Source organism: Silurus aristotelis, assembly GCF_946808225.1.
Source record: "Silurus aristotelis genome assembly, chromosome: 13".
In the NCBI taxonomy this organism is placed as follows: domain Eukaryota; kingdom Metazoa; phylum Chordata; class Actinopteri; order Siluriformes; family Siluridae; genus Silurus; species Silurus aristotelis.
In genome coordinates, this window is record NC_139586.1 from 12,474,673 (window position 1) to 12,487,059 (window position 12,387).

A 12,387-nucleotide genomic window follows, 5' to 3' on the forward strand; every position below is an offset into this window, starting at 1 on the left:
TAAACACATATTTTTTTCACAATAGAAAATAGAAAACATATCATATGTTCAAACTGTGGAAATGTGCAGTGCCATGTTAGGGAAAAAATAAGGTAATTTTGAATTTGATGGCTGCAACAAATCAAGGAAAAAGTCATTGTTATTAAAATTCCACAGTTGGAAAAACATTTTGCAACTAATTATGTGAATTAACAACAGGTCAGTAAGATGATTGGGTATAAATAGTGTATTTTAGAGAGGCAGAAGTAAAGATGGGCAAAGCTTCACCAATGTGTGAAAATCGGTGTCAACAAATTGTTATTTATTTTTGGAAACCATAGACACCATGTCCTCCATACTAAAGAGGAGAGGGATCATCTGGCTTGGTATCAGCGCTTAGTTCAAAAAGCTGCATCTCTGATGGTATGGGAGTGCAATAGTGCCTTGATTAATGAAGTAAACATTTTATATGCTTTTTTTGTTTTATTGTGAATAGAATATGGATTTATAAGACTTGTAAATCGTTGCTTTTTTTTTTTTTATTTACGTTTTGCACAGTGTCCCAACTTTTTTGGAATTGGGGTTGTACAAGTACACCATTCCTGTACTCGAGTAAAAGTACTAATTTCCAGCTGAAATATGACTCCAGTAAATGTAACAGTTTTCCTTTTAGAATTCTACATGAATAAAAATACAATAGTTATTTTTGAATGGACTTAATTATTAATAATTAAAAAATACTGATCAATGATAATTACACTATATGGATGCCTGTCCATAAGATTTGTATGTGCTTTTTGAAAATCCCATTCGAAATTTAGTCTGTCTCTTGGTTACGTATGTAATAATGGTATCAGGAGGGAACGAGACGCTGCATTATCATTGCTTTAGGAACGCTTCCGCATTGTCTACGCTCTGAATCACGTGTGTAATCAGTCCAATGGAAAGCGCAGCATCACCGCTGGGGTGACATCACGACAAAAGCACATGGAGTGGAACCGGCGCTAGCTTCTGAAAGGGAAGGAAGTGCAGAATGGATGCAGGAAGTGTGGCATGGGGACGCAGCGTCTCGTTCCCTCGGGAAACCATGGTTACATACATAACCTGGAGGCTTTCCCTTACAGGAACTTGAGCTGCGTCAACAACGCTTTGGGAACCATAGTCCAATAACGCCAGTCTGACCAGTCCCTGCCTAGTGTGGATAGGCACAGCTAGGTGGAAGGACAGAGGGGCCAGGAGTGGCACTAAGGTCAAAACTATAAAACCTGACAAATATCAGTGGGGTGGTCCAGCCCACGGTGTTGCAGATGTCTTGGAGGGAAACTCCAGAGGACAAAGCCTTAGAGGCCGCCACACTTCAAACAGAGTAAGCTCTGACCCCAAAAGGAGCGGAGAGACCAGAGGTCTCATAAAAGGATGAGATAGCATCCACAATCCACCCCCTTGCAGGTGGATTGTGGATGCTATCTCATCATCCTATAAGTCCTGTGATTATTTGTGCTCATTCAGCCACAAGAGTGTTAATAATGTCAGATACTGATGTAGGTGAGGTGAGGCCCGGGCCTGGGGTACAGTCAGCATTCCAATTCTTTGAAAGGTGTTTAATAAGATTAGGATCAGAGCTCTATAGGAAGTCAATCAAGATCTTTCACTACAACCCATGTATATATATTCTTATATATAACAAATTTACACATTAGTATTAGTAGTGAAGAAGTAGTAAAGTGAGTGAATTTGTGCTATAGGAACATTGTTGAATGTGAAAGAGTGCATTAATGTATGAAGACGTGTCCGAGCTGGAATGTACACCATATCATTAGTGCTTATTAACCGATACCATGATTACACTCAACACACGTTTCGCACACACTTCGTTTCCGATTTTGTGCGTTGCAAACGTTTGCTGGTTTTAACAGGGTTATATCAGGATCAGTGCTGAAACCGAGCCTTATGTTAAACCCCAGAGGTCATGCCATAGCACAGCTTTGAGTCAAGAGCACAATAAAACACTCTAAACATTTCAAAAAGCAGCAGTCTAGCACATACAGTACCTGGGGACCTTTTTTACGGAGCTTATTATTCTGGTGTTTGCTACTTTAAGTCTGTAGTTAAGTGTAGCAAGTTTTGTTTGAAACTGAGTAATTTTACCAACAGTGACTAGAACATTGTTTTGCTGAGTATGTAAAGTTAAATGCGAGTGTGATCTCTGCATCAGGGTTACTCAGAATGTCCCAGCAGTGTGTCAGAGTGTGTGTGTGTGTGTGTGTGTGTGTGTGTGTGTGTGTGTGTGTGTGTGTGTGTGTGTGTGTGTGTGTGTGTGTGTGTGTGGCTGGGTGGGTGGAGCAAGTGAACCACATACCAATGTGTCACACATAAAAATTATACAAATGCTTGCACTTTACACTACTGTGACACTTAACTCCTACTGCTATTTCTATGCATTTAAATGCAGTGCAAAATTTGTACAAGTGGTATTGCAAAAAATCTTAATTATAGTCCACTAGTCCACTATTAATCTAGTTCACTGGGAACATTAAGGGGCTCCAGTCTTCCAGTCTGCTACCAAGTCTCATGTTTTCTGTTTCAAAAAATTTTTATTAACTAGTCTAAAAACCGGAAGCTAAAGTAATCGTATTATTCCATGTATATAAAGTTAAGTATTGGCACTCTTGATAAACTTGCAAGTCTTGGATTAACAGGTTAATCTGCTCTCTTTTCACACTGTATGTAAAAGATGCAATGTAACATTATTAACAATCTAATTAGATAATCTAAAAAAAAAAAAAACAGTACCTCCTGCTAATATACTGTATGTCGTACCGCTATGAAATACTGTTTATTAAAAATAAAAAAGCTAAAATATATATAAAAAGTCCAAAGGTTACGTAAAGTCAGTTTACAGTTAACAGTGTTTGTCAGATCAGAAAACATTATTCTTCTTTATCATCATTATCATCATCATTATCACCATCATGCATTTGCCAAAAAGCCGATGGTAGCTAGTTACCCAGTTAGGTATCGGAATCAATAAAAACATGAGTCTGGTAATAAAAATACATACAAACGTGTGCTAGTTATTTTATTTATAATGGCTGTATCCCAAACCAAATATTGCCAATTCGAATAACATCAGTGCTACAATAACCCATGTCACGTTCATGAAATACTTTCAATAGTATTTTTTTTTCAGAGGAAACAAATTTAAAATTCTAAAGTCTTGCATATGGTAGAGTTAATGAACTTTTCTGACTAAAAGTAAGAAAATTCATGAGAGCCAACAATAACTGGGAAATAAGAATATGTCGTCTCTGTGAGAGATAAACTCAGTAATTTGAAAGACATAGTGAATGGTGTAAATAAGAAAATGCAGCGTACACATGCATGCACACACACGCACTCACGCACGCACGCACGCACGCACGCACGCACACACACACACACACACACACACACACACACACACACGGGGTACTATATTTAGCTTGTAATAGCACATTTCTAGCAGAGATGGTTACATTGCACCAACCCCTCCCCCCCCACCCCCCCCCCCCGCCAAATTTTACACATGGCAGCTTTAAAGAGCTACAAAGTTTTTTACATTCAGAAATTCATTTGTCCTGTTTTAGCAGTTAAAGCTTGACTCTCCCTGATTTTTAAATACACTCTGAATTCAGTCACATGTTAATGAGTCTGAAATTTATTTTTCAGACACACAGGTTGACATTCTTTACTCTGCAAATCTTACATATAAAGGCGGCCAAAAGTCAGACAATTCCAAAAGAAAATTCAGATGTTGGAAAAAAACAAACAAAGTCATCTTATTTGTTCTTGGCGTTAAACCTTGACCTATATAATACACATACACAGCATGAACAGAATGAACAGCTGGAACTCACCCGATTAAGCAGATTTCAAAACCCCACAACAAGCTGATGCTTTCATTTTCCAAGTGCTGCATAGTTATGGAACAAGGCAGTGACTGAGATAAACTACTCACACAAACACACACACACACACACACACACACACACACACACACACACACACACACACACACACACACACACCCTTTATTGTTCTGCCTCCACATTAGAGGTCAGGATAAATGGTTCTTCCTGTGGAACATGTGGGCCGAGCCCTGAATCCAAACATCACATCAGGAAGCTCAGAGGTGGATCTTTTCACCGTCCTAAACTTTCTCTCTCTTTAACAGATCTCTCCCTCTTTTCTTTCTGCTTCTTATTCAACTTTTTTTGCCCTTGTTTCTCTGTATGTTTACCTGCGTCGCTTTTCGGAAGAAGGAGATGGGCGTATTTAAAAAGCAGGCTGAGAGACTGATTAGATCCGAGACAGATGATTAGATCCTGCCCACACACAGAGGTGTAATTTGGGTGTGTTGATGATGGCAGACATACAATCATACAGTCGCATACTGGCTTTGTGCAGGGGTGTGCAAACAAACAAGAAAAAAAAAAAAAAAGTAAAGAGATGCTACTGTATTTGAATTCATTTACATCTGCTGTTTATGGAGATTTAGTTTATTATTTTTAGTCTATTTTTGATTATAAGAACAAAATATAAATATATATATATATTAAATAGCTAAAACTATTATGTATTCTGCAGAACAAAGTGAAAATTACAATTTTATTTCTCATTTACATTTAAAAGACAGGAGGAAGCACTGGAGGTGGCAGGGTTGAAGATGTGATTTTCATTGGGAGTGATGAGGATTAGAAATTAGTTTATTAGATTGATTGCACGGGTAGGACGTTTTAAAACCGAAGTGAGGGAGGCGAGATTGAGATGGTTTGGACATGTGCAGAGGAGGGACATGGGGTACATCGGCCACCAGAAAGGAGGAAAAGAGAAAGGAGGAGGAGGCTTATGGATGTGGTGAGGGAAGACATGCAGGTGGTTGATTTGGAAGAGGCAGATGTAGAGGACAGGGGGGTATGGCTTTGAAGTGCTTTCAAGTATCCATCAAAAATGCTGTCTTATTATAACACAGACTAAGAATATTATTAGTCTATTCAGATTTCTGGGTTTAATACAATAACACTACCTGTATCTGTATATGATGCTCCTCCTTCAGAATTTTGGGTTGTGTCTTGGAGGACAGTATTCCTAACACACAACCAGTTCCTTTATTAAGTTCCTTATCCATGTTCACAGGCTAGGATTTACTCACAACCTTGTCTGCTTTTCAGTGGGATTTGGGAAGCTTGTGGCTAAACCACTCCCACCTCCACATGCATAACAAGTGTGTGTGTGTGTGTGTGTGTGTGTGTGTGTGTGTGTGTGTGTGTGTGTGTGTGTGTGTGTGTTTGCGTGTGTGTACATATTTATTCATTCAGTATTCAGGAGAAAAAAACACTAAATGTTTATGACATCAACAGTTCTAACAGTTCCACATGCTCTTGTGTTGAAATGTTTTTTAATTTTAATTTTTTACTATAAAAAAAACATGCTTTTGTCTTATGTCTTCTCTGGTTTCTGACATTTAAAGAAAATTGGAGATTCAGGCATTTAGACTTAATAAAACACTTAGTCTTTGCACAGATGCTTAACTTGCACAGATTCAACAAACACTGCAGCGTAGCTTTACCTTTTTTTTTTTTTTTTTAAGTATTTTGTAGTATTTATTACATGCCTTTTTGCCTATGTTTGTGGATACTGCTGGAAGATGTACAGTTCCCATTGGGATGAATAAAGTATGTATGTATGTATGTATGTACGTATGTATGTATGTATGTATGTATGTATGTATGTATGTATGTATGTATGTATGTATGTATGTATGTATGTATGTATGTATGTATCTATCTATCTATCTCTCTCTCTATCTCTCTCTCTCTCTCTCTCTCTCTCTCTCTATCTATCTAAATTTAGTTGTAGCATAGCATTAACTAGCTACTATATCGTGAGAAGATTCTGGCAAAGACAGAAAAACCTGTATGTGTGACTGTGTGTATAATCGCTGCCAAAAATGTTTTCCAAATCGGAACCCCACGCACCCTGGGTGTAAGGAAGGGTGATACAGATTTGGGTGTTTCCACAGACATGCAGCTGCTTGGCGGTTTCATTTTCCATAAGTCCATTGCATAGCAGAGAAATGTCATGCAAAAAGAAAATAAACTCAGCATCTTAGCACCTCTTTTATAAGCCTGACGAACTGAGAAGAAGAAAATGAAGAAGAAAAAGAAGAAGAAGAAGAAGAAGAGAAGCTCTACTAGTGACTACTGTAATTAAATCTCGCTAACCCCCACACTGCAAGAGTTCTCACACTGACAGAATAACATGTCCTTTCTAGCTCTTAGCTCACTTCAATGTAGCATATAGCTGTGATAACACCCGGGTGCTGTGACGCAGGATTAACTCACACCTTCCTCAAATGGAAAGCATCAATCAGGCTCGGGGAGGAATGTCGTCTCTCTGAGTGAAAAATTAGCAGCTTATAATCGTATAGAAGTCCGAGGTTTTGAATCCGTTACCTTTTGTTAATAGGAAGAGACAATTTTCACAGTCTCCTCTGAAACTGGAGAAGGACATTTGCTATAAACCGGGAATCTAAGGATGCACAGACTTACTAAAATCTCAAAAAGCGTTTTTGTGGGTGTGTCAGAGGAGATTTACAAAGAAGTCAGGAACTATTTGACTGTGAGGAGTTGTGCAGTTCACAACATTGATAGACTGCTGTTAAAAAAAAAAAAACAGTAAAACTGAAAAAGTCAAACTGAAATGAAAACCAGTAGCATGTGCGTGTCATAGGACAGAACTGATTCATGCTAACAGCTCAGTGCAAACACATGTACAAGTTACAAAATGAGCCTGAACAGATTTTGAAGTCAGATGTTGCACATAATGATAACAAAGCATATACAGGCAATAAACAATATGCAAGTACGCAGACATATAAAAGAAAATCTAATAAAAATCTCACCAAAATTCACTCTGTATTAAAAAGAAAAAAGTACACCCTATATAATGCATACTCATCACCCAGTACATTTTATCCTTCAATTAAACTAAAGGACCTGTTGTTCAACACAGGTCAGATTCTGATTTGTTTGAATTCGGATGATTTCATGGCTAATAGCCAGAAGAGCAAACTGGGAGCTCACTGATCTCCCCTGTCAATCACAGAAACACTGGTACGTCATAAGCATCAGGAAGCTCATGTACAGAATGCGGAAGAGGGCAAAAAGGTTTTTGCTCTGAACTTATGCTAAGCAATACAAAAAAGATTGAAGTTGACAGAGCATCTCATGTCCAAAATCATTTTCCTTTTAGTGGATTTTACAGTTCAGTAAACTGGATTTTCTTATTTGGACCAGGTCCTAAGGAAATATATTTTTTTCATTTCTTTTTAAATAGGATAATTGAGGAACAACAGTTTTTTTTACTGCCCGTCAGGTGTGTTTATTTTTTGGAAAGAAGTGATTTTATTAGGCTTTTAGCCTGTTCAATAGACTTGTCTACAGACTGTATTTATTAATGCAAACTTGTAAAAAAAATAAATAAATCCTCCAGTGTATCACTAAATCAGCATAGTTCATTTTTTTAACTGTTATGCAGTTTGCATGCGTTTTTTTTTCCTCACCCTAAAACAAAACTTAATTATTTTCCTCATCCAACTCCTCCAACTCAAAGATCCCTTGCATTGATGAGGAAGTAATCCCAGCAAGAAGACACAAGAAGTAATAGCAATTACGGTCATTACGTCTGAAGTGTCCGAGTCGATTTACTGCTGCTAAAAATCCAAACGCTGAAACAGAGGCGTGTGAGCAAAATCCTGGCTCGTTTCCATAAATCAATTTCCCATAATAATGCTACAGCAGACAGTAAATTTTATAGGAAACTATTAAAAGTGCTGAGTGTGGAAGTAAATAAAAATAAAAAAAAGTCAGTAATAAATAAATTGGATACAGTGAGGTGTCTACGATTCAATATTTCCACCACGGTCACAAGATGTTGATTCATTTTCTATAACTGCAGCTATGAGAGTAGTAGCAGGTTTATATTATTGTGCTTGTTCTTATATGTTATCATGGAATAATATCTAAATGGATTAGAAAACAAAAAAGATGTTTTATCACAAGGACGCTTTAATGTTATGGAAGGAGTCTCCAATGTCAGCGTACGCACTGCGGTTCGTCAGACACATTACAAGCAACATAAAAACTACAAAGTAAAAAAATACAATGTAGTTTATAAATGTAAACATTTTAATACTCGTCAAAAATTCCAGTAGTATAAGACAAATAAAATACGAGGATATGCTTTTTTATACAGAATCAATAGATTTTACATTGTCACACCACAACACACAGCAAACCTTCAGACTAATAAAACAGCGATATGTGAACGATGAGACACTCACAGTTCCTGAACGATGAAATCCGTGTTTTCCAGAGATATCTGTCCCGTCACTGGATGCCGGAATGCAGTGGTTCTCTGGTTGTGGCTGAACAAGAGAAGAAAGGGAAGAGATTAGGATCAGAAGCAATAGAAGTGAAAAATAGACTACATAAGAGATCCATCATTATTCGTTTGCGTTTCGTGGTCATGCATTCTACATGAACACACCAAGAGAGCGGGTGAGTTTCCCAGCATGGTGCAGAATGTGGAACGGGCCCGAGGCCAAAACCAGGCTCAGGCTAGCGCACACAGAGTGATGAGCTCAGCACAAAACTCAGCAGCAGCACTGAAACTTTATTGATTTGAATTATATGGGGGTCAGAATCAGCTATAACTAGGCCATTAAGACAGAAACAAGGATATTGTTTTGGAGATAAAAAAAAAGGAAAAAAAAAAAAAGAAATAGCATGATTTTAATCCATGATCACATTAGTGTGGTACTTTATTACACGTAAATATACTTCTTCTTAAGCACTTGCATGGATGGAGAAAATAATCAAGCAAAGGAGAAACTGCATCTGGTCACAGTGTTTCTATATTGAGAAAGACGTGTAAAGTCATTCCTATTCTTATTCTCTTATTATTATTACTTTTCAATTTATTACCATTATCACTAATACTTCTAACAATAATACTTTTATTATTTTAATATCTGCGCTTCACTCATTATTCATTTACACATAAATTTACACCTGAAATGATTTAAAGGCTGCAGTTAATTGCACTGATGGTAATAAATTAATCTGTATGCATTGCCATCACAATGTGGTAGACAGCAGATGACACCCAAAAAAACATTTCATATTCAATAACGCAAATCTGCAACAGAAACAGAAAAAAAAAAAGAAATTTCCCCTACATAAAAACCTTTAATGAAACAGGATATCAATATTTTCCCTCATTCTTCCAAGAGTAATTTAAAACTTCCGCATTTTGGTGACAAAGTAAATTTCAAAATGTATATAATGTCGGTACTTATAAAACAAAATTGCCTTCATGGATAAATAGGTGTTTACTTCATCCAGCCGCCTCTTCAACACAAACAGAGCTCGGTCTATTTAAAAACCCTAGCTGTGTTTTTTATCTACGCTTGGAGCATTCGACTCTTCATTTTGACGTGCGAGTTACATTGTGCAGGGGAGTCTAAAGTGTACCTGAGTGACTCTTGACCTTATAAGTCAGCAATCACCTACAATAGGACCATGATTATGAGAGAGACCTAAATGTCTGGTTGCACAAGATTTTGCTCTGAAAATCAGTAAAAATGACCTTTCAGTTTGGGCCTATGACACAACACTTCATCATGCATCAGCAGCCATGATAATCAGCCATGCATGACAGGAAAAACATCCCAAACTCTACACACCCCTTTCTTTATCCTCCCCTGTCACCATGGAGACGGAACTGTCAAGCACTCCCTCTGCAATGCATGACCGAGTGTGTGTCGATCTGTAAATAGTCGTCATTCACACAGGAATGTGCAGCATTGCATTACCTCATATGGCCAACAAGCATGACACAAGCACTGCATAAAGATAACATGCTATTAACACAGTGACTGTTTTCATCTATGACACAATTTATTCGCAACAGTAGAATCAGACACGTTAAGATATACATGGGGAAAATGTGTGGATATACATAGGGAAGGTTTGGGAGGGTATCTTAACAGCATTCTCATTCACTACTGAGATTTGGACTACATATCCAGCATGCTGGATATGGTCATCTGTATAGTTATAATGATAGTAGTTTGTAGTGGATCTTACTTTCATACTATCTTACTTAGTATAAGAGCAATTAATATTAGAAATTAAAATCTCAGTTTTGGGTTTCATATGACTCATTACTGGATAAAGCACTTAAGCACTTAATATTCATTAAGCAATGTGTCATACGAGACATGACAATTTCTAATAAACTAATAAATTAACAAAGGAAGTAGTTTCCATTAGAAAGTACCAACACACTACAATTACTATAACTAAACAGAGAAGCACATCCCTAACCATCTTCAACCATCTTCCTCTACAGACCTCTTTAGGCCAGTGGTCCCCAACAATTGGTAGCAGGCCCCACAGAAAGAATACATAACTTATGATATAGTCTGTTACACTTACATTATTTCCGTTTTATTTATTATCTGATTCTGAACTACGTTTTATTTTGGAAAATTAACAGATTCTCTTCGCCACATCTGTCTATGACTCACTCATGACGCATGTAAAGATGCTTGGCCTCAGTCACATGTCTTACCTCCATCCACTACCTTCTTAAAGTGGCTGCTCAGGCCGGTAACACATAATACATTACCGCTAAATTCAAACCCCCAAGCTAGCAAAATGAACTAAACAAAACAACACAGTGGATTCACGTTTATTATTATATTTAGGTGGACCTAAATGGACCATATACCAGTTTTTATGCGGGTCGTATCATTTTATTTTGTTGTATTTATCCACCACACCTTAAAGGCCGGTCCGTGAAAATATTGTCCAACATAGTCTGTGGTGCAAAAAAGGTTGGGGACCATTGCTTTAGTCCACTCAAGATCTTGCAGTCGAACATATATAAACCATATCTTCATGGTGCACTCTTTAAACACAGGAACAGTGTCAATGTCAGGTGTCTCGGTACTTTCATCCCAAACTGTTAAGAAAGAATGCGCTTTATTTGAAGACCATGTTACATTTGTGTTGCTGTGTTCGTTGTTTTCAGATTCAGAGAGTATTTTTTCTTTCTCATTGTACATTTTTGAAAAGTTACATTCAATACTTTTGTCACAAATATCCTTCCTTGTTTGAAAAAGAAGGATTTAAAGAAATCTAAACATTCAACTCAAATGAATTGAAATGAATCTAACTGCTATACAATAGAAAGATCCAGAAATGTGATTCAGTATATAATAGCTGTCAGTCAGCAAAGAGAAACGTGATTAACAGGTTTTTTTTTTTAATGGTTTGCTAAAGACTCATGGTTACTCTTTATAAATCACTACACATAAATCCTGAGATAATCATCACACGTAGTATACACACTGTAGTTTATTTTCTGCCACCGAGGCAATAGCCCTAGAAACATTCGAATTGTCAGATTTATCCTTAAACATTTTCTCTCTCATGTACACATCACATGCAGAGTCATATTGTTTCATACTGTTTCAAACATTGCAATCTCCAATTTGCATATAAAAAAATACAAATACAGTATTTTATTTGTATTTGTATTGTATACACAGAAACAATGAATATAAAATGTGTTATGAAAACTTATGACTCACCCCAAACCTCCTTATGCCACCGCTATCATTATGCAAACATGCAATAAATAAATATTCAAAAAAGAGAATTGTGCTTCATGTAGTACAAAATTTTTTTTTTATTTCTTCATTTCTTTATTTTCAAATCATAGGTTCTGGAAAGCATAGTCACTGTGTTTGTGTTTATCTGTAAATGCTCCTCTGTCTAAGCAAAATGATCCTGACAATGAAAACAATGCTAGCTAGCTAAGCATGCAGACCCTCTGCCTAACAATATACCGGTACCTACTTTATCTGGCTACGGCTACCAATAATCTGTCTAAATTTGTAAACACATCCTTTTCTATACATTTTGAACAAAAAAAAACGAAAGCACTCTCTAAATGGACGAATCTAAAAACGTGTTTTTCGTGCTGTAACATGGCCTGAGAAAACTGGGATTCAAAATCGGGGATGTATTTTTTAGTCATGTGACCCATTCAACTCAAATCCAATGAGATAGTAAATGGTGGTTTTTTGCACTTGTTGTAGTTGCTGTTGCATAAAACTCAATGGTGCATTGTACAAAATTCAGACTTTGTTTTTTTTTTTTTAATGGGATGAAACGCTCCCTCGCCAATCGCGTAGATGTAAAAAAGTCGAAAAGCAGGCCAAAGTTTTTTAGCATGCTTAGTACAGTGATGTGTAAGACCTACTCTACAATAATAATTATTATCATTGTTATCATA

At 36.9% G+C, this 12,387-nt stretch overlaps 1 protein-coding gene and 1 long non-coding RNA gene across 13 annotated transcripts in view; one reads left to right on the forward strand and one right to left on the reverse strand.

Annotated features, from left to right (window-relative positions):
* Positions 1-12,387, reverse strand: part of plekha7b (pleckstrin homology domain containing, family A member 7b) — a 112,162-nt gene that overhangs the window by 52,574 nt on the left and 47,201 nt on the right. For all 12 annotated transcript variants that reach the window (XM_083558417.1, XM_083558416.1, XM_083558411.1 and 9 more), the window contains one exon: positions 8,363-8,446. In XM_083558417.1, coding sequence (XP_083414543.1) covers positions 8,363-8,446 — 84 coding nt within the window. The remainder of the gene's footprint in view (positions 1-8,362; positions 8,447-12,387) is intronic.
* Positions 1,473-12,387, forward strand: part of LOC310735693 — a 180,459-nt gene continuing 169,544 nt past the window's right edge. The window contains exon 1 of the long non-coding RNA XR_014536365.1: positions 1,473-1,507. This is a non-coding gene — a long non-coding RNA (uncharacterized lncRNA). The remainder of the gene's footprint in view (positions 1,508-12,387) is intronic.